The 23,780-nt window shown below is 35.5% G+C and overlaps 1 protein-coding gene and 1 long non-coding RNA gene across 2 annotated transcripts; one reads left to right on the top strand and one right to left on the bottom strand.

Moving 5' to 3' along the window:
• Positions 1–2,189: 2,189 nt before the first annotated feature.
• On the top strand, positions 2,190–4,149 carry LOC111241604. The gene is made up of 3 exons (XR_002667628.1): positions 2,190–2,269; positions 3,290–3,527; positions 3,610–4,149. It is a non-coding gene; the product is annotated as an uncharacterized LOC111241604 (long non-coding RNA).
• A 2,270-nt stretch (positions 4,150–6,419) lies between these two features.
• On the bottom strand, positions 6,420–20,319 carry LOC106762703 (F-box/LRR-repeat protein At5g63520). Its single transcript, XM_014646739.2, has 10 exons — positions 20,024–20,319; positions 19,824–19,931; positions 19,649–19,741; positions 19,439–19,573; positions 18,826–18,927; positions 18,680–18,719; positions 18,101–18,259; positions 8,652–8,827; positions 8,287–8,405; positions 6,420–7,192 (listed from the first exon to the last, which is right to left on the bottom strand). The coding sequence occupies exons 1-10, from the start codon at positions 20,270–20,272 to the stop codon at positions 6,751–6,753; spliced, it is 1,623 nt and encodes a 540-aa protein (XP_014502225.1). The 5' UTR covers positions 20,273–20,319; the 3' UTR covers positions 6,420–6,750.
• Between the last annotated feature and the right edge of the window lie 3,461 nt (positions 20,320–23,780).

Below are 23,780 nucleotides of genomic sequence, written 5' to 3'. Positions count from 1 at the left end.
TCCCATTGTGCTTAGAGTAAGCATTCTTGGTTGTTCCATGCTTTGGGTGTTCAGGAGGATAACCATGTAACTTCTAGCATGTGTCTCTTGTATGATGATCTCTATCATAGTGAGAACAATGCAGCGACTTTTGATTAGATGAATTAAGACGAGAAGAAGAGCCTTGTTTGTGTCAAACAACAAGGGCTACTGGTTCATTTTTTTGAACAGTCATGGCTGAAGCTTCTATTGTGTCACGTGCGGTGCTCAAATGTCACTTTTTTTCTTCTTGAATGATGGAAGAATAAGTTTGTGTAACATCAGATAATGGATTCATTAAAAGGAGTTGGCCACGAATAGCACTATAAAAGTCATTCAACCCCGTAAGAAACTGCATCAATTTGTGCCTTTTACTGTCAGCTCCAAAAGTGCAGGTTGCATTACTCTAGGAGCATAACTCATCCCACAATTTTTTTAACTTCATGTAATAGGCTGCAACTGTCATTTGATCTTGAGCCAAGAAAGCAATGTCTCTCTCAATCTGAAAAATTCGTGGTGCGTGGCTTTGAGAGAAACGATTTTGAAGATCTATCCAAACATCATTAGCAGTGTCAGAAAATAACACTATTGACAATATCAGGTGCCAAAGAATTATAGATCCAAGATAACACCATGTCATTGCATTTTTTCCATGTTGTATATTCTTCTGGTTTGGCCTGAAAAGAAGGTCTCGTGAGAGTCCCATCAACAAAACCCAATTTCGATTTTGCATTCAAAGAGATGACCATGTCTTTGTGCCAAGTCGAATAATTGTCTCCATCTAGAGGTTTGGAAACAAGAACCATTCCAAGATGGTCAGAATGATGGAGAGAATAAGAATTGTTGGAATTTGATTCATTTCTAGCCATGAGAACAAGGATAGAAAAAAAATTGAGCAGAGGATCGTTCCTACTCTTGATACCATGTAAAGAAAGAAAATAGGGAAAAATATGTCTTATTAATTTTGAATAAAATATGAGAGATATATACAAGAGAGAGAATCTATAATTATACTATTTTATCCCTATAAATATTCTATAATAATATAACATTATTACTGTAAATCAGCTATAATAAAAACAATATATTCTTTCAATAATCTCGGGATATCATTTATTTTCTAATAGTTAGAGCATGCGTGCAACAATAAAGTTGCATTGTGATGACATCCAAATTAAAAGACTCATGTAGGAATTAAAATACACATAACAGTGAATTGAAATTCACGTAACAGTGAATTGAAAAATTGGCTTCCTGATGAAATTCATGTTACAGTGAATTGAAACTATCATGCAATAGTAAAGTTGCTTTAATGCAACAATCAAAAATTAAAAAAACTTGCGACTTCGAGATTCACATTAGAGTGAATTTAATTTTCTTTCATGCCAATAAAAAATAATTAAACATCTCAAAATTTAAAATCCCTCAATTTTATAATTCAAAAAAATTAGGGTTTCAAAAAATTGAGAAAATTACCATTCATGGAGAATCATAAAATTCAGAACCTGGTTCAGATACCACTTGTTAGCAATTCTTTAATTTTCAATTGAATGAAAAACACATAGGATCTTGAATTTTCATGATACTCGTTATTCTTCAATACATAATAGAAGAGAACTTACCTGGATCCATTGTATAGTTCCTTCCTATCAATTGTTCTCCCTTCTCTTACTTCTCTTTAATGCTTTCCATATGATATAGAAATTGCCAATGTGTTTTACTCTGCCAAAGTCATAGTTTCTTTTCCTTTCCTGAGAACGTTAATTTTCTCTTTCACTTTTCAGAAACTTAACGTGTCAACAGTAGTCAAATGTTTTTCCTCTTTTATGATATTTAATCAACTTTAATAAAATACCAAAATGTCCTTTATTGAAGTGAGAAGAAAGGGATTGATTTTAATAACTCTAAAATAATCCCTACAACTTTAATACCTTATATTCTAATAATCATCACATTAGAATTTGTACATCAAAGTCATACTTTAAATTATATGAACCAATTATTAAATTAATATAATTTAACATTTATTTTGTTTCTTTCAAGGTGAATGTAATTAGTGAGTTAATGCTTCTTCCTGCATTTCCATAATCTTGTCCTACATCTCCAACTTTTTTTTATTCTTAACATTTTTTACTATCACAATTTTTACCTCTATCACTCACTTCTGACATTAGAATCAAAATGTGTGATAACGTTGCGATGGTCTTCCTCTTATGGTCATCTTCTCGTGATTGTTGCTCCGCTACTAAAGGTTAGTTTCTCTTCCCGCTTCTGCTCATTTGTGTTATTCATGCTTGTGTTGAATTGAGATATTGTGAATTGAACATAGATAAATGTATATAATTTAGATGTGAGAATGCAGGGATGAAGGCTTAGAAGTCATATTTCAAAATACAGTTTCGTCAACTTTCAAAAGTCGGTTAAGGTCTCGTCATAATTCAAAATATGTCAAAACCTTAATTGGTTTTCGAAAGTCAGTGAAACCTTAACCATATTTTAAATCATGTTTTTATTATTTAATATGTTTTTATGGATTTTTTTTGTGTTTCTAATTTTTTTTTAATTTTTTATGTTTTTTTATATATTTTGTGTGTGTATTTTAATGTTTTATTTTTGTATTTATATATATTTTATTTATTTAGAAAAAATATGTTATTTAATTATTTTGTTATTTATTCCATAAATTTAGGAATTTAATTTAGTTTTCTTATTTGTATTTAAAATTTGTAATTTTATCATTTATTTATTTAAATATTTTTTATTTTGTAATTTTATAATAGATATATTTTGTTATGTTTTCTATAAATTTAAGAATTTTTTTGCTTTGTTTTATGTTTATATAATTTGTAATATTATATTTTTTTATTTATTTAAATATTTTTTATTATGTAATTTTATTTTAATTTTTTTAAATATATTATATATATATATATATATTATTATGATTTTTTTATAAATTTACTAATGTAATTTTCTTTTGTATTTTATTTTTAAAATTTCAATTTTATAGTTTTTTATTTATTTAAATAATGTTGATTATTTTATCTTTTTTATTACATATTTATAATATATTTTTAATATCCTTGAGAAATTTAAATTTTCAAATATTTGATATATTTTAGCAATAATATTTTTATTTAGTGAGTTTGTATTATATTTAGTGAAGTATATATATATATATATATATATATATATATATATATATATATGGTTGATAAATATGGCTAGAACTAGAGGTGCGCTTGTTCACCGTGGTGAGAGTTTATCACAGGGTGGGAGGAGAAGATTTACAATATCAACTCATAGAGGACATATAGAAGAAATTAATGTTGATGTCGTTGAGGATCAATTGATTACTTAAGAGCACAAGAAGTATATTGAGCAAGACCATGTTGAGCACAAGCATGTTGCTCAACAACAACATGAAGAAGGTGGATTCCCAGGAACAGGACACCTTGCTGCTTACCCATTACATGTAGCATGTTGCATTTGCCTTATGGCAAAGCTGAGTTAGTACCCAACCTAAATTTTAATTCGTACTTAGTTGGTTATATTTATTTTGTTATATATTTTGTTCTTGTTGTTATGTAGGATCGAGCGGGGGGGCAAAGTGATCTCTCATGGCAAAAAGAAGTGAAAAAATTTGGATTATATCATGAGACTGTTGAGCTTTTTATCATGATGTCTGGATTGAATTCCTTAGTGAACTTATCCTACGAGTACGCCGATCATGGATTGATCACAACATTTGCGGAGAGCTGACACTTGGAGATGAATAATTTCCATCTTCCAGTAGCTGAGATGACCGTCACATTAGATGAGATGAACAATCTGTTGCACCTGCTCATTAAGGGTTATGATTTAAGGAGGCTCGATCTCTTACCATGAATTTAAGGATCGAGCTACTAGAATTTTCCATCGCTCATTAGAACCGTTTCCTTAAGTTCTATTAGGAACTCACTCTTGAGGTAAACTTTGATGCCAACCGAAATTACAGGGAAAACAATAAATGGGACGGGGGGAGGGAGGGGTGAATAGTGCTTTTAAAATCTTTTCGCAAAGCAATATCTAATTACTTATAAAAAGAACGTGTAAGGGTTTTAAGATGATTAGATGTTAGGTTTTACAATACGAGCAAATGGAAAACGTTTTGAATAAGAAAGTGATACATTGTCGTTGAAGTTATCAAATTAATACTACTTTACAAGGTGACATCAGTATTTCCAAGTTAGTAGTCAAGAAAGTAGATAGGGTTAAAGTAACCCTAAGTTGTTTCTCAATGAATACGAAATTGTTTTTCAATACTTGACTCTTATGAATACTCTAGAAAGGTTAATAAATGCTATGTAATGCTTAAAAATAGGTTTAATACATTATTTGGTCCCTTCTTATGGTGCTTTAGTTCAAAATAGTCCCATCTTTGAAAAACGTTCACTAAGGTCCCATATTTCAATAAAAATTGTTCAATATCGTCCTTTTGGCAGACGACATTAAAATCTTAACGGTGCATATGCTAGCATGACCAAATGATGATGAACTGTTATATTGGAAGCTTACATGGCTGTGTAAAGTCATTTACATGTGTAAATAATTAAGATTAAAATTAAAAATGACAAAAAAAGGTTAAAGTAAAAAACCCTTACCCTTATCTGATTACTTTACGCCATTTCTGGGTTTTGTACTATTGTGAAAGTGGTCATTTTTGGATTCTACTACTGATTCTACTGTTGAATCCTTGAAGGCGCAAGTGGAACTTCGTACGGAGGTAAGGTAAGGGGTCATTATCTGAGCCTATTTCGTTCATGTTGTTTATGTTTTATTTGGGGGTTAAGGTTTATTTTGAGTGTATAAAAAGTTGTTCTTTAAATATGATTAGAATCTGTTGAGTTGTTTTGTAATGCATTGTGTATTGTGTTTTAATTTATAATTATATTTAGTATATTCTGAAAAAAGATATTTTGTGAATTTGTAGTGTGAATTGGATGAATTATAGCATTAAGATTTGTAGGTGATAGCTGAGCATAGTAACAGATCGCGTTGCTGAATTGAAGATTAATGTGAATGTGATGTAAAAGATGGTGAAGCAAGGGACAATAGCTTGCAACAAATTGACTGATGAACCTCTATTCTTCAATCACTGTAGAATCTGATGACGGTCACTGATAATCATGTTCACTACCTTTATAATGAGGACCCATCAACCTTCTCCACAAGCGAACCCTAACTTCAAAGAACCCTAACTCACCCCTTTTATTAACCTCAATTTTAAACATTTCAGCCAACACACTTCATTTCACACAGCCACGTAAGCTTCCAATTTGACAGCTCATCAACGTTTGGCCATGCTAGCATCTGCACCGTTAAGATTTTAACGTCGTTTGCCAAAAGGACGATATTGAACAATTTTTATTGAAATATGGGACCTTAGTGAATTTTGTTCAAAAGTGGGACTATTTTGAACCAAAACACCATAAGAAGGGACCAAATGATGTATTAAACCTTAAAACTAAGAATGAAAATCTATCCTAATGAATTTAATGTTGAAGTCTGTCGTGAGTTTAATTAAAGAACAAATGAGAAACTTAGAAACAATTATAATGAAATAGGCTAATTCCAATACTTTTCCAAGATAGATTTATCATAGTTATCTGCATATTATTGTTCAGGTTTCAAATTAATTAAAGTACATTCTTAATTAATTTGAGGGCGATCTTACAATCAATCAAAGCAGATTCTCAATCAAAAGCAAGACATTCCTAGATTATTCACAATGAATTCAACCAAAGTACATTCTCGATCGAATCTTATTGTGTTTAATCATGTCTATTCTTAAAACTCCTAACCATATTTCATCTTATGTTTTCCTTGCACTTTTTCTTCAGTGATACTTGTCTTGTTTTTATGTTATATAGGAATAAACAAGTTCTAAGTGTATGTTTGGTGTCATGTGTCTGAGTTATGTGAATGTTATTCTTAAGGGCCAAACTACACTTTAAAAAAAAAAAAAAAAAAACTGAAATGGAAGACCAAGAAGCTTGAAAGAAAAATGCTGGTAGCATACACCAAATCATATAGTATGGAGCTATAAATTGGATTAATTTTTTTTCTATTTCTAAAATAATGGTACCTTAAATCGTTATCTGTAGCTTTTTCTTATTTATGCATTCTATGCTGCTTAATGTTAACCAACGTTCAACTGTTTTTGTATTTTGTTTAGAGTCGACGCTTAATACTCATTGTTTCACGTGGAGGGTTCAGATGTTCAACTCATTGTTCAGATCACGCCGAACACTGAATGGTTAATTAAGGGTTAACATCTGAACGCCTCCAACTACGCCACCTAATTGTGGTGGATGAACGCGTATAATAAATACATCAGTGAAAACTGAACTGCGAAAACAAACACCGAGGAAGCAGTGAACATTGTATATATAACTACCACAAGTAGGACTTTGGCTCCAAGATATTAACCTTCATCTCCAGTCTCCATCACAACACCCAGCAATCTTTAGGTAGCGGTTCCCAGCAGAAACAATGACTTCATTTCATTGTATCCTGTCCAGCTTCTAACTTCAAGAATTTGTATTTCAGAAGATATGGACAAAGTTTCATAATGCTATTATGATAGATAAATAAAAAACACAAACTCCAAAACTATTAGCTACTAGGCAGAGGGTAAAATGGCATCCTACTTAACTAAAAATTTACACTATGGAAGGAAATTATGAACGTCTAATCTTCCACAGAGGGAGGAGTATAAGACATTGCCAAGTAGACAGTGCTGTAGACATGCAGACAACAACTAAAGGGGCTTGCTCCTTCACATTGACCAATCACAGTGGTACAGGGGCGCACCATTTCTCCACCACAAAATATTCCAGAAAAAGGCACTCCTGGAAAATTCTCCAAGAAAGGGGAGCTATCAACATTGGGACGTCCAAAGAACGATTCTCCCCGGCCGTAACAAGCAAAGATTAGACCTCCAAAAACATTGGCAGCACTGTCTCCATCACCCTTGAAACTCTTGGAATTTCTTTCCAGTGTAATATTCTTGAGGGCTTCATGGACCTTGGTTAATGAGGCTGAGGCAGTGTTCGGATCTGAAAAGTAGAATTGAAAGAAATCTCCTGTTTTTATGCCGATGCCGTCCACATACAGATACTCTTCATCACCTCTGTCCAGACACAAAAACTTAGCCTTTTTATTAAGAGCACATATACCTGCTACGGAAATCGAGGTCTCATAAAAGAGCAAACAAAAAAAAACAAACCCACACATGGTCATGAGCCTCATGATGCCAATGGTGACAGTTTCACTAGAGGGCTATGGAGAACCTTAGATGCGTGTTTTAAAGGCCAAGGATTGCAAGTACACCCATAATTTTACGTGAAAGAATGGGAACAAAATTGATTATATAACAGGGCATGTCCAAGCTCCACGAAAAGAAACCAATATAAAAACATCAAATGGCTGTCATAAAAGCTAATGAGATTCATTTCCAATTTCAGCAAAAGCATCTTTCCCATTATTTCTGTCTGGGCACCATTTTTAATATTTAAGTGATCTCAATATTAAAGTAATAAATTAAAACCATCTATCAAAATAAAAAATTAGCTTAGACTTACAATTATGTTCAAAAATATTGTGTGCATCCGTATTTCATTCTGGACAGAATTCATGTCATCTAGGATTGTACAAAAAGAATTTAGGCAATCATGCATACATGCATTTGTCCTTTCTCAGAATTTAAGCTCAGATTAACAGTTACAATTTAAACACACGTAGGAGGATTTATGCCTTACTCAACCTCACAAAATCACCAAACAAGCATTAAATGAATTAGAAGATTGCTTCTAGTTCCATATACTCAGCATCCAGGAATTTAAAGTACAATAATAATTGCACATTGCCACTCCTACAATTGTTTTTCAACATAGCACAAGATTCCAAAACAATTGGTAAAACAACTTTTTAAGACTAAAGGAAAACAATTTACCAAATTTGTAAATTTAGACTACCATATCTTTTAGCTGAGTTGGTTATAAGCACTGTAATTCATCACCTATCATCTAAGCTAGATAAACCAAAATTAATATCAGCAGTTGAAAATGACAGTGGATGGAATAATGGGATTATAAGATATAGCACTAAAAAGGTAGATGTCGTAAAATTGAGTCCTTTTCAAAAAATATTAAAACGAATCCAGAGAATGAGAGAAGAATAGATATTGATGAGGAAGTAGAACATCTAAAGTAGTTTCAATCATACCCCACAATTCCATGATATGCAACACAGGTTCTTGGCATTGGCTTCTCTGCTCCCGTGGAGAATTTCCTATGTTTAATTACCCCGATGTACAGATCGGGAGATTCAATATGATTGTCCAGCTGCAACATTTTTTAAGTTGAGAAAATAAAAACCATATTTAAGAAGAAATAAACCCCATACTAGAAATCCGTACCTTGCAATTGGATCCAAACAGTCATTTGTAAATTTCTTCACAAGGGTATTTTATTTATTACATGAAATCTAATGGTCATTCTTTAAAACTTCGTTTTGACGAATTCTAAATAATTTAAACATATTTTTTCCATATTTTAATTTTGCCTAAAAATATGCATATAAATGCGCACCAAATTATTGATATCAAGTAGAATACTCTGACCATCAAGAAGTTCTTGTTGCCCTTCCCTCCTAGCAGTTAGCCATGTTGCACAATCAGTGGGGTTTGATCTAACTGAGGCTGCCTTGTATCTGGGACCCACAGTTGAAACACCATCTGACAATGCAACATGAAACCTAATAGTTCCTGCAGTGAAATCAATCCATAGCAAAGGTAAGTAACTTGTAAGAAACAAACTATGTTAAAAGACTAGTAAATCATGCCATGTGACTGGAAAATTTCACAACAGTCAAACAATGCACAAGATAGACTATTATTCAACTTGTTCACACATACAAAGGCAGAACAAAAGAGAGGGAAACATGGTAAAGAAAAAACAATGAGGGTGCTTATCCTACGATGCATGGATACTAGAAAATTGGTGACATTTGTATTCAATATTGATAATTTGTGTTTTTGGACACGATTAGGTAAAAAACTTAATAAAGCTTTTATTCAATAAACTCTTGACTTTGATTCAACTTATTTTGGAGAAATAATCACTTATTTTTGCCAACTTCCTCAGACAAATTTTAAAAGTGACCACTTCAAATTTAAGATTAACAAACATGAAAGTAAATACTGGGGTAAGTGTCATCATCATGAAGCTCACTAAAACAAGTCAACTGATAGAACTCCATAATAAGTGATTCTATCAAGTAAATACCGGGCCTGAGCCTGGTTCATATCAGAGATCCTCCCAAGAAATTTCAAGTCAGGCAATTCCTTCCATTTCATTAGTACTTTTGTTTCTCGTGTCCTTCTTAATGGTGAAAGCTTCTTCAAGCTGACTTGCATCTCCCAATCCTCACCCAGTATGGGGAAGTGGTTGACCCAATCTAACATATCCTGTCCCGCAAAAGGCTGAACATCTCATGCATGGGAATAGATATTCATGAATGGTTTGATAACAACCGATAGTGAGTAACACAATAAGGTCAACAAACCTCTAAGATAGTGACAAGTTTCAACTAATATTTTTAGCCTGAATTAGAACTTGTTATGAATTATGATTTAGTTTTATATCACAAACAACAATGAACATGGAAACTCAAGGAAGTTTAGCCACTGAACACAAATTTAATCTAAGCGTACATGGAAACTCGAGGCCACCTCAAGAAATAAGCATACAAAGTATATGACTTCTTGTTTATGGCCTGCTTGTGGGAAATATCGTTTCTACCTTTTTTATGTTTGTTATATTAGCTAGCTAGATATTTTATTTTCTGTTACTATGGTAGCCTGGCTGTAATTCCTTTTTCTTCTTTTTCGTTTTGTGCAATGCTGAATATATATTCAACATTCTCAGACTCTCTGAATAAAATGGAATAGTGAGGATTGAAGTTCACTTTATATTACATTACCATTTCTCTGTCATTGTATCATCACTAACACCCACTGTTTCTTCCACCTAAGCTTTCTTTTCCTCTTCCTCATTTTCTGGCAATGGCTTCCCTTAGCCATCATATTACACAGACACCAGATCACTTAGTGAATCCGGCGAACCCGCTTTACCTTTATCCTTGGGAAAACCCAGCATTGGTGCTTGTTTCACCTCTTCTCATGGAGAGCAACTTTCACCAATGGGAAAGAGACATGGGTGTAGCACTGGAGACCAAAAACAAGGAGAAGTTCATTGATGGTACTCTCCCTTGTCCTCCTATCACAAGGCTTGGCGTCGCTCCAATCGAATGGTGATGTCCTGGCTCACACGTTCCATGACTCCTTCAATCAAGCAATCAGTGATGTGGATGGACACCTTCGCCTTCGAACCCTACCGATAAGCTCAAGGATGATGACGATGATCATCTTCCAGATCCTACTCCTTATAGGAGATTAATTGGCAAGCTGCAGTATCTAACAAACAGCCGACCTGATATTTCTTTTGTTGTCCAGCAAGTTAGTCAGTTCATGTCCAAGCCCAGATCCTCTCATCTCAATATTGTTTTCAGGATCTTGAAATACATTAAAGGTTGTCCTGGATTACACCTTCTTTATCCTTCCAGAAATCCTTACAGACTTCAAGATTTTTCTGATTCAGATTGGGTTGCTTGTTGCATCTCTAGAAAATCCACCACTGGTTATTGTGTATTCTATGGGAATTGTCATATCTCTTGGAAATCAAAGAAGCAATCCGCCGTGTCCAGGAGCTCTACTGAAGCTAAATATAGAGCTTTAGCCTCTGTTGCTTGTGAATTGCAATGGTTGAAGTATGCTACGGATGATTTATATCTTAAAATTCCACTTTCTTTCCCTACATTTTGTGATAATCAATCCGCCATTCAACTAGCTAAGAATCCCTCATTTCATGAACGCACCAAACATATTGAAGTGGATTGTCATCTTATTCGTGCTAAGGTTCTTGATGGGCTCATTGTTTTTTCCCATGTTCATTCGGAGCATCAACTGGCAAATATGTTCACTAAGCCACTCTATCTCAGGCCTTTCAACATCAATTTATCCAAGATGGGCTTGCTGAACATTCACCGCCCATCTTGAAGGAGGGTATGAGAAATATCGTTTCTACCCATTTTTGTTATGTTTGTTATATTAGCTGGCTAGATATTTTGTTTTCTGTTACTGCGGTGGCCAGGTTGTAATTCCTTTTTCTTCTTTTTCGTTTTGTGCAATATGTTGAATACTCAAACTCTCTATAATAGAATGGAATAGCAAGGATTGAAGTTCACTTTATATTACATTACCATTTCTCTGTCACTGAGAGAGAATATTTTGGTGTGAAAGAAGAAAAGGAACTATCAACAACTCAACTTGCTCCCTGTATTTCATAATTATCACATCTTCCTCAAGCTCAATAATGGACCTAGTGGGTTTTATACCATTCCCAATTGGAAGTGTAAAATCACCATGCTCTTAAACCTCTCCCCAAATTTGGAAAAGCAATCATTCCATGATAGGTTTAGGGGGAAAGTGTATGTTAGGAGGAATAAAGATAACATGCAGTTATAACAATCTATGGGGTAGGTTGTTGTAAACAGACTACTATATATAGTCTGTATATGGGCTGTTTTTAGCAATTTTTGAGAAGATTGTAAGTGCAAGGAAGGGAGAGACAGGTCCTCTCAAAAGACCTGGGCTTTTGTTCTATGTTCTCAGTCATTAGACATAGACCAAGCTGTTTGGTTTTCGTAAGAGATCATCCAAGAACCTGTCTTGGAGTTCTTTAGAGTGTTAATAAAATTTGGGTACTATCAATTGGTATTCATGGTGCTGTGGTGGTTGTTGGGGCAAGGTGAATACAAAAATGGAATCAAGATTGGATGGCCAGAAAAAATAGTGCGGGGATAGGACAATGAGAGTCATAGAAGGTTCCACCATTTGGAGGATATAACTAAGGGGCTTACAGTGGTGGTAGAACGGTCAGCGTCATCTGATAAACATACAAAAGATAACTCTTTTGTTGCCAAGGGAAGCAGTGACGACAGTAGGGAGAATGAGGGGGGAGGTTCTGTCGTGGCTTCTTCAAAATGGAGAAAGTTGGACATTCCTGTATTTGTGGTAGACGAGGCTTATGGCTGGACTAATAGGTTGGAGAGGTACTTTTGTTTGAAAGAAGTCAATGAGAGGGAGAGGATGCAGGTTGTTATGTTTGACTTGGAGGGGAAAGTCTGAAATTGGTTCAATGGTGGGAAACCTGTAATTCGAATCCCACGTGGTAGGCTATCAAAGGGGCAGTTTGAAGTATTGATTAGGCTGCACCAAACTAGGCTGATGGGAGAATATATTGAGCAGTTTGAACAATATGATGGATTATTGAAAGGAATACAACAAGATTATCTGATGGGCAGCTTCTTAAATGGGTTGAAGGAAGAAATAAAGGCTGAGGTTAAGCTGTATGAGCCCAAGAATCTCACTGAGATAATGATGAAGGCTCAAATGGTCGTGGAAAGGTTAGAGTCACCTCCAAGGGAGGACCTTTCATGGTATAGCGTCAAAATACTAATTTCAAGCAACTACCATCTACTAGGAGTTATTCTAAGCAAGGGGGAAGTTCAGTGGAGTTTCCTAACTCATCCAGAGGAGGTGGCAATAGCAGTGGCTCTGTGAGCACTGTCAACAACTCTCCGGCTGGTACCCAATAAAGGGGAGCACCATTTAGGAAACTGTCCCAAGATGACCTGCAAGATAAGATTAAAAAAGGCTTGTGCTTCAGGTGTGATGAGAAATTTGGACCAAACCATACCTGTAAAATAAACAGCTCCATATGTTGCTTATTTTAGACGAGATTAAAGAATTAAGAGATGTCAAGGACAATACACCCTTACAGGAGGATGAAGGGGAAGACACAGAACAAGACTTGCAATTATTCCAATGCACCATGGCTAGGCTCACTACAAAAAAAAAATTGTGGAAGCTATAAGGAAAGATTGGCAAAGAAAAAGTGGTGGTCTTGTTAGATTGTGGAAGATCTCACATTTTTATTTCCCAAGAATTAATAAACAGATGTGAGTTACCAAAGGAAGCAACCCTACCTTGTGCGGTTGAACTAGGGGATGGACACAAGGTGCGTTGCCAAGGGAAGTGCCAAGAGCTTATTTTGGAGGTACAAGGCCAGCAAATTCAGCAAGATTTCTTTGTGTTCTTGCTGAGTGGTGTTGATATTGTGTTGGGTTTCGAATGGTTAGCATCCATTGCGGAAGTCAGGGCTGACTTTGGAAATCCAGGATTGACCATAGGATTGACCATAGGAAAAGGCAGGAGGAGCATGTCTTAATCGGAGATCCCACATTATCTAAACCTGAGTCCTCCTTGAAAACAATGTAGCAGGATTTCAAACAGCAAGGGTCATGTTTTGTTATTAAATGGGGGAAAATTAAGAAAACTGTGGATGGTCCAATACCGGGAGAAATTCTAGCAACTTTGGAAGAGAATGATAAGGTCTTTCAAGATCTAGAAGGACTAGCCCTTAGTAGACATCATGATCACAATATACACCTCCAAGAAGGAGCTGCTATTCCTAATTTGAGGCCCTACAAGTACTCCCATCAACAAAAAAAATGAGATTGAAAGGTTGGTCCAAGAGATGTTACTAGCTGGGATTATTAGGCCTAGCATCAGTCCTTATTCTAGCCCAATTATTTTAGTCAAGAAGGGCATGGGATGGAGATTTTGTGTGGACTATAGGGCTCTAAATAAGGTCACCATTCCTAACAAACTCCCTATTCTGGTAATAAAGGAATTGTTAGATGAATTAGCGGGAGCAACCGTGTTTTCCAAAGTGGATTTAAAATCTAGTTAGAACCAAATTTTGATGTGCAAAGAAGACATTCAGAAAACTGCCTTTCGCACCCATGAAGGCCATTATGAGTTTCTAGTCATGCCTTTTGGGTTGACTAATGCTTCCTTTACCTTTCCGGCCTTGATGAACCGTATACTTCAGCCATTTCTAAGAAAGTTTGTCTTAGTTTTCTTTGATGATATATTGATCTACAATCCCACTTTAGTAGCTCATGTCACCCACCTAACTGATGTTTTAAGGGTGCTGCACCAGCACAAATTAAAACTCAACAAGAAGTGTGTCTTTGGGCAATTACACCTGCAATATCTGGGCCATATGATTTCCCAACAATGGGTGGCAGCAGACCCAAAGAAGGTAAAGGCCATGGAGAGGTGGCCAATTCCGAAAAATTCTAAGACTTTGTGAGGATTTTTGAGCCTTATGGGCTATTACAAACACTTAGTACAAGGATATGTAAAGATTGTTAAACCACTCACAATTATTATCTAAAGATGGCTTTCACTGGACAACAGAGGCTCAAAATGCTCTTGAGGCCTTGAAGAAGGTTGTTTCTCAACTACCAGTTTTGGCAGTCCCTGATTTTTCTTAAATCATTTACCCTAGAAACGGATGCTTCTAGCAAGCTGTGTTAATACAAAAAGGGAGGCCTCTAGCTTTTTGGAGTCAAGCTCTATCGGGAAGAGCCCAACAGAAGTCTATCTATGAACAGGAATTAGTGGTCATAGTCCAGGCAGTTACGAAATGTAAACATTATCTCATAGGCAGCCATTTCACGATACTAAAGACCAGAAGAGTCTAAAGCTTCTCATGGACCAGCGATTGTTGATAGAGGACCAATTCGAATGGGCCTCCAAGCTCATTGGGTTTGACTTTGACATACGGTTCAGGCCTGACAAAGAAAATCAGGTGGCAGATGCCTTATCTCGTAAGGACTATTTTATGGATATCTCTATCTTACAACCAAAGCAATGGGGCTCTTGGGAGGAGGAATTACAATAGGATTAGTTTCCGTGATCCAGGAGTTGCAGCTAAATCCTATATCTCATGAGGGTTATGAATTACAGAAGGGTAGATTGTCCTAAAAGGGTAAATTGGTGCTACCTAAAGGCTCTTCCAACATATCGGCCATAATTAAAGAGATGCATGAGTCCCTTATAGGAGGACATAGTGGTTATTCTCGGATGTATAAGAGGATAGTTGGGGTCAGTTGAATATAGTGAAAACTCCCTTGTGTTCAATACACACATAGGGTTTTCTATTTATAATAGAAGAAATATGGACTAAGCCCAAAAAACAAATAAGAAATAATAACAAACTAACTATAAGATAAAAGATAAATATAAACTAAATATAATATCTCTAACACTCCCCCTCAAGCTGGAGCATACAGATTGTATGGACCAAGCTTGGAATACATAAACTCAATTTGAAATATGTAATTTGTCTTCAAGAGTGTGCGGCAAGCAAATGTGCAATCACATGTCGACGAGCAATTTATGGACAGTGGTGGACAACTACAAAACTTCAAATAGCACCATGAAACTTCAAGTAGGACGACTTTGACAAAGGAGAATAATGACAACCTGCAGGGACTGGATTGCCATCAAGTAAGGTTGGGGCTTGCATCAAAACTACAGGGACTGCCATCACTGACTGATGGGGCCTGTAGTGGCTAAAAGTGACAAAAACTACAGGGACTGCCATCACTGACTGATGGGGCCTGTATACAGGGACTGCCATCACTGACTAATGGCAGTCCCTGTATATAGGCCCCATCAGGGTCCTCTATTGGAAAGGTATGAAAAAGGACATTAAAGAGCAGGTCCAACAATGTGAATTGTGTCAAAGGAATAAAGCTGAAACTCTAGCTTTGATAGGTTTGTCGCAGCCATTGCCTATACCACTCAAGTATGATCTGACATTTATATGGATTTTGTAGGCTGGTTGCCTAAGGTCCAAGGTAAAGACACAATCCTGGTGGTGGTGGATAGACTCACTAAGTACACCCATTTTTTGGCCCTGGCCCACCCCTCACAGGGGCAAAAGTAGCTCACTTATTCATTAAAGAAATGGTGAAACTTCATGGGTTTCCCTCTACTATTGTCTCCGATAAAGACAATATCTTAAGCAACTTTTTGGTAGGAGTTGTTTAATCAGTAGACACAAAACTCAAGTTTAGCACAACCTATCACCCCCAATCGGATGGCCAAACGGAGGTAGTAAATCATTGCTTAGAAACTTATTTACATTGCATGACCTAGGTAGAATTTTGGTTTAATACCTATTATAGTGCCTCTACAAAGATGTCCCCTTTCAAGGCCTTCTATGGTTGTGACCCTCCTGTGATGTTAAAGGGTACTACTATCACATCCAAAGTGCAAAGTGTGAATCAACTACAACAAGAAAGGGATGACATATTGAGAGAACTAAAAGGAAACCTATGCAAAGCACAAGAATAAAATCGGGTGCAGGCAAATAAACATAGGAGGGACGTGGAGTTTCAAACTTTGCACTTGGTATACCTTAAGTTGCAACCCTATCACTTGAAATCGTTGGCACGCAAATATAACAAGAAAATCAGCCCTAGGTTTTATGGTCCTTACACAGCTAAGGAATGGATAAAGGTTGTAGCATATAAACTAGATCTCCCTGCTCACAGTAGAATCATCCAGTCTTTCATGTCTCACTCCTCAAGCGTGTTGTGCAACCAACCACTTCAGTTCAACCTCTTCCTCATGCACTTACTGAAGATCTGATTTTAGAAGTGTATCGGAAGGCATTGTTGGATGTCCGCACTTCTACAACTGGTGAATTGGAAGTCTTAATTAAATGGAAAGACCTCCCATCCATTGAAAACAGTTGGGAAGCTGCAACAACCATCAACACTGAGTTTCATGCTTTTCACCTTGAAGACAAAGTGAAACTTCATAGAGGGGATATTGATAGGTTCAGGGGGAAGTGTATGTTAGGAGGAATAAGGATAACAAGCAGTTATAAATGTTTGTGGGGTAGGTTGTTGTAAACAGACTACTATATATAGTTTGTATATGGGTTGTTTTTAGCAGTTTTTGAGAAGATTGTAAGTGTAAGGAAGGGAGAGACAGGACTTCTCGAAAGACCTGGGCTTTTGTTCTGTGTTCTCAGTCATTAGATATAGACCAAGCCCTTTGGTTTTCCTAAGAGATCATCCAAGAACCTGTCTTGGAGTTCTTTATAGTGTTAATAAAATCTAGGTACTTATCATTCCAACGTCCACCTTGTCTTCCTCTTGGACTATGTTTGGTTTGAAATATCATTCCACTCGAATGATACACGCATTAGCACTATCTTCCTTAAATATTGAACTTTCCATCTTCCTTGCTCTAGAGCTAAATATTGGATCTAGCCTCCCCTCCCTAATCTTTGAGTCTTAGCTTGTTCATTCAATGCAACTATAGTCATCCTCTCCCTCCTTAGTTCTCACAAAATATACACATATGTGAGTTCACCCTATCTCTTTCAACAACTACTTAATCTCATTCAGCTGTAATTGGCTATCTTCTAGCAACTTTTGGACGTTGTGCTCCAACGCGATACTCCATTGGAGTGCATGTAGAGAGCATACAAGTCGCCACAATCAAATGCCATGATACCAATTGATAAGAACCAAAAAACTATGATACAACAAGTCAACTCTAGTTGTATTAATAATAGCAGTTTTAGCCAAAATCAACTAAGATTTTGAATTGGAAATACAATTAGCAATACCAGAAGAAAAGCAATTAGAGTGTCCAATTCTCTTCCAAATCCACGACAATTCCAGCCTACCTCCCCTTTACCTACAACCTCCTATTTCTACTTTCTCTCTCTATCTCTAACAACTTGTGCACGCTGCACACCACTATTTCGAGAGAGCAAAATAATTGAAATTTTCAGACATGTCTAATCAATCTTGAGGGGAATTTTCACTTGTCTTTTCTTAAAATTTATTTGATTAACAGTACATTTTTCCCCTGAATAAAGGAAAAGGATATATGTTCGTGAAACATCAACCCTGTGATCCTTCAAGGAATAGAAGAAAATGCATTCCTCGTCAATGAAATAGGGCAGTATGCAATGTAGCAGTTACATGGATTATATCATGGATCATGTGGCAAGGGCTGTCAAAAGATAACAAGACATACCCAAAGACCTGTCTCTGTCCTGAGCAAATACCAGAGCAACAGCTTCTACGTTTCCTCTTTTACTACAAATGATTCTAGAATCATTCCCACTTTTGTGTACAAAGTCAAAGGAGCCTCTCTCATCACCCACAACGATAGTCTCCATTGGCATAGCATAATCTGAAATGAAAACAAGACATCATTTTTGATGAAAAATAATTAATGAAATTGAAGAGCACAAGCTTGTAGTAAAAGGGTACAAATTAAAATAACGATCTAAAACACATTGGTAGAATACAGTTTCTAAATCTAAAGTCAAGAAGAAATTACAGTTATCTATCCCATAGATATTTTACAACAAAAGTTTTAGAGTAAGCACGAAGTTACATCTTTAAGTAAAAAACTTTTGCACATAATAAAGCCCATGAAATAATTTCCTTCCTTGCACTTTTGCCTACCAAGCAGCACGCCAATTTTCTCTTACTATATTCCTCATAAAGTAAAGAGACAATGAAAATGAAAATATTAAACAAAAGCGCATAAGAAAGAAACATAATAAATACAGGAATACCAAATGATATGCATATAAGTATCACTCACCCAATTTCTCCAGAACCAATTTCATGTCACTGCTTGCTTCCTACGCAGCCAAATCAGAGTTATCAGAAACATATCCAAGAATCAAATAAATAATGAAAAAGATCATAAAATAAAATTAGTATATATGCGTGCAGCTATACACTTACTCCAAACAATATGATCCCAACAGGGAACTGGCGACCTGAGGCAATGGCGGAATATTCCTTAATATCCTTAATAAAATTGTCGACCCAAGGTGCTTGAGATGACTGGTGGAAAAAAATAAATAGAAGAATAAAGAAAACCCTCATTTAAATATAATTAATCAGTATAAAGATGAGAAAGGGTGCAACTAAGGAACTGAGGTGAGGCAACATTAGTGACTCATACTTGTTGAACCACACACTATGCCTTAATGCCATTCTGGTTCTGAGCTTAGACAAGCACATCTAAAAAACGATCCAATATGCTAACTGTGATGTTAAAAGAGATCAAATAGTCATAGTGTTAGTCTATGGATTGAGACTCGTCTTTTTAGTAAAGTGTGTAGTTAATAATATGAAAAACCAATGCAAAACAGACAAATATTTTACTGTCGTGTTCTTTTTATGTTCTTTAACACCTGCCTTCGATAAGCCATCTCTAGCTACTTGGCATCAACCCCTAAAATTGGTTGTACGAACATTCATTTTCACAATGTCTTACTATCTCTATCTCTCTTAGATTACATATTCATTTCCTGAGAATACACAAGTCCAAATTCTTAAGGGATTTTACTACCTTTTGTGGCCGCCGCAACGGCACAGCTTCGACTTTCAATCCCGGCAAGTAGCCAACAGTCAAAACTAAGCCTTCGTTTATAGACTTTGCATATGTTTCCTCACCAAAGCCACTAAAAAGGGCACCCCATTTGACCTACATAAATCACCCTGCGTTTAGTCGAGTTCAGAAAATCTCTACCACAACAGAAAACAAATATCAAAACCCAACCTCTTTAAACTCGTCAGTAATAGCATCCCTTCCAATAATACCATTTGCCACGGTAACAATAATGGGAATATTAGATCCCAATGACTGTCTAATCTGTAACATAAGCATTAAGCCAATTGCATAGCAAACACAATAAAGCAAAAAATCAAAAGAGGTGAAGGTATTAATTCCTTACAAGCCGCAGAGTCTTGGAAGTGCAGAATCCTGTTCCAGTATTGGCAATAGCAAAATGTGGTCGAATTGGCTCCGACAGAACCCTTTGCACAACCTCGTTAACAGCATCCTATTCGAAATTGTACAGCGTTAACCGACGTCATTCCGTGGGTTTATTACCGAACCCTAATTAAGTAAAATGTGAGATAGAAAGAGACGTACGGGGAGCGAAGGGTTGAGAGAGAGCGCAGAAGAGAGTTTGGGACGAGAGAGGATGCGATTGCAGAGAGAGTTCCATGCTTTGCTGACGCAGGCTGCGGAAGCGAATGGTACAGCAGGAAGCCTCGCTAGAATGTTCTGAAGAAGATCCTCATTCAGCATACTCAAGCTGGTGTTCGCATCGCTCGAAGCTTTCACCTTCGTGCTCGATTTTCGCGACGACGATGGCTTCTCCATGCTGTTCAACACCATCTACGTGAACATCGCAGAAAGTACCGAGAAAAAAATGGCGAAACATTTTTTACACGGGCCACAGATTGGGCCGTGGAACTTCACAGAAATCTTACGAGGGATTTTCCTTATACCACCACATTCTTCTTACCGTACCTCTCCATTTTTCCATTACATTTGCCCCCATGCGAAAAATATTTAAATTTGGTGATTAAACAAAATTTAATTTTCACCGTTATTTTAACTTTCAACTACTTCATTTAAAGCAGTCTCCACTATTTATGCATCCTCACACTCCATCAATGAAATCACTTTGCTTTCATTTTAGTTCTTCTTTCTTTCTTTTTATCTGTGCGCATTATGATGTGCTTGTTTATGTATTGTGATGTGTTTGCTTGAAGTTGTGAGAATTTCATAGAAGAGGTTTTTGATGCAATAAGGTGATCCGATAGTCATACGTGATAGTGATGGCTAGTAGGATTTTGATATTCGTCGAAAGGTTTCAAAGATTTGTGTATTCAATTATTTATTTATTTTTTATTGTTTTATTTTAATTGTCTATTGTTTATAATGTTAGTTTATTAATTTAATAATTATGTAGATATTTTTTTATGTTTTTATATTATATTGTTTAATAATTTAATAATTATATAGATAAATTTTATTAATTTTTTTTTTATATTAGTTTAGTTAATTATGATTTATGTTAATGAGAGTTATTATAATTTTCAGATCTACAACATATGAAGCTTTTAGAATGAAGAAAATAGTAGATGTTGAAGAAGAGAGAAGAAAAGAAGAAAATAACAAGCATAAAAAATTTGGCTACACCGTTACTCTTCAAGAATACAACCATTTGATACCTTTCAAGCTCAAAGGAACAACCTCATCAATTATTAGACTACACATGAACATCTTTATCCTGTCTAGAAGATTAACTTAAGTTTGTAATTATACATGTGTCAGTGTATAAGGTACTAAAGCTAAATGTTGGTTAAAACAACCGATATCGATAGAATCGCGTAACGAAATAAAAATAATAAGCAGAAAGCGTGTTCAGTCACTACTCAAGTTAAGATGGTCTGTTTTTATAAAATTAATTTTCTTAGTGAAATTTTATCGAACAGTTAATGTGCAGAAATATAAATAGTGTAGGGAGTAGAAAAATTCACACACAAAATTTTTATACTGGTTCAATTCAAAAAAATCTACATCCAGATGTTAATCACTATAAAAAGTGATTAACGTTTTCACTAAAATCAATTCAACAGATTACAATAGAGTGAAAGAGAATATAATGATAAAACCTTCCTTCGACGAATGAACCGAAAGGGTGCTTCCTTCGACCAACGAACTGGAAGTGAGCAACCTACACTATCCTTTGACAAACGAACCGGAATAGTGCAGAAACAATCTTCCTTCGACCAACGAACCGGAAGACAACAACTTTGCCAATTCGAAGAGAACCGCTCCGACCTTGAGACCAAGCAGCAGCGAACCAACTTTTTAGAACTTCCTCAGTTACACTGTATTCTTAAAAAGCTTAGAGTTAGCCTTCTAAGGGTTTAGAACACCTATATATAACCTTTAGGTCTAAATTTGAAAATACACATTACAACTGGCAGTGATAATCGATTATTGTAAGTCATAATCGATTATTCAAGTCCGTTATAAGGCTTTTCAAAAAGTGATAATCAATTATCCTGAGGAATAATCGATTATTCCAGGGACTTGGGCAGTTCTCATCAGAACTTGTGATAATCGATTATTTGGAGTAATAATCGATTATTCCATAGCGAAATGGTTTTTCAAGAATGCTCAAGATAATCGATTATTCAACACATAATCGATTATATGCGTAACTTTTCTAGAGATACGAAATTTCTAAGTTTTACATGCTTAAATTATTTCCTAATACATTTGCAAACTACTAAAGTGTTTTTAAAACAATTATAACAGATTCTTCAAGTTTATCTTCTTACAACATCATCAAAATCATATATCTTCAAATTTACCAATGCTCCTCATTAGTAACACTAAATTGACCTTCGAAGGGATTAAAGAAGACTACTCTTAAAACTTATGTGATCAAGAACTGTCTTTATGTTTTCTTTCCAGTCTTTAAAGTTATTATTGTTGAGGATCGAAACTAAATTTATGTTGGCAGACATTGAAGGAATCATAGTTGTATTCCGTACAAGAGAAATAAAGGAATTAAGCTCACATCATAAAATTAATAATTATATAGATATATTCAAATAATGGTTTATCCCATCTCAAGACACCCAATGCCCCATCAATATCAAGTCTTTTGATAGTAATATTAATCGTTAGAGGTATCTTGGTGTAATGATAAAACACTGATAATAAAATCATGTCCAATAACAAACCTATCTTTGTATTAATTTATCATTGACATGTGAAACCTTATAATTATCACACGTTTACCATCACAAGTGTGTATGCAATCCGTCCAAATATTAATATTCCTTTAGGTAGACCAATACTCGTATAGATATACATAAATATCAACATTCATAATTGCTCTATGAACTACCTGGATAAAGAAGATTCACTTTGGTGATTTCTTAATTCAAATAGCTCATTCAAAATTATGAACAAGACCAAAATTAAATTTTTATTATTTATTACAAACCCAAATTAATTATTAATTTTATTTTATTTCAAAATATTCATTAAGGTTTCGTATAGCGTACAAACTACTGTGCGAATAAGATCTACAACGTTGCTCAACCTTCGTAAACTATATATCAAACTGTGCACCACCCATGAGCCACTCCCAACAACCAAAATAATCCAAAACTACCAGAATGAATTTGCACCAAAACTCGTAAAACACCGTGAACTAACTAGACTATTGTAAGCCACCATAACATTCAAACCCATAATGCGCCACCACTACAAACCAGAAGTGGGAGTCTTGTACCTCGTCGTGACCACAACGATGGAGGAGCAAAACCTCAAGTTTTCGACAGTGAAAAGTGCTTCAAAATAAAAAAGGAGGAGCCACATCTCTATCGTTGAAACTCCATCATAGACCACGAACAACTCTTGTCGTGACCACTACGACGTTGTTGCATGGCGAGAAACATGAATCACCATAGTGACGTAATGCGCCTTCTATTGTCGCAATAATGAGAACCATTGCAATTGAAAACCATGGAGCACCTCTAAATGGCCATCGCACGAACCAACAAGAACTATTATATCAGACTTGAGCGCACCACTAAAGGAAAACCGAAAACCGAGAAACCTTTGGGTAATTGAATAAGAGAAAACCAGAACAACCACGACTAGGTTAGATCTTCCATGGGACTAAAGAAAAAGAAGAATGAAATAGACGCACCAAAACATGAAAAACAAATTGAGGATTTCCCAATTTTAGGTTTTCCAATTTTCAATTTAGTGTTTTACACAATAGGGTTCTAGATTGAGGTTTTGAATGATTTTAATAAAAAACCTCACTAAAAACATTCATTAATTAAATGAACCAAAAAAGGATTTCAAA

The sequence above is a fragment of the Vigna radiata genome, chromosome 5, assembly GCF_000741045.1.
Source record: "Vigna radiata var. radiata cultivar VC1973A chromosome 5, Vradiata_ver6, whole genome shotgun sequence".
Taxonomy (NCBI): domain Eukaryota; kingdom Viridiplantae; phylum Streptophyta; class Magnoliopsida; order Fabales; family Fabaceae; genus Vigna; species Vigna radiata.
Note: the sequence above shows the minus strand (reverse complement) of the source record. Positions and strands in the feature narration are given on the sequence as shown.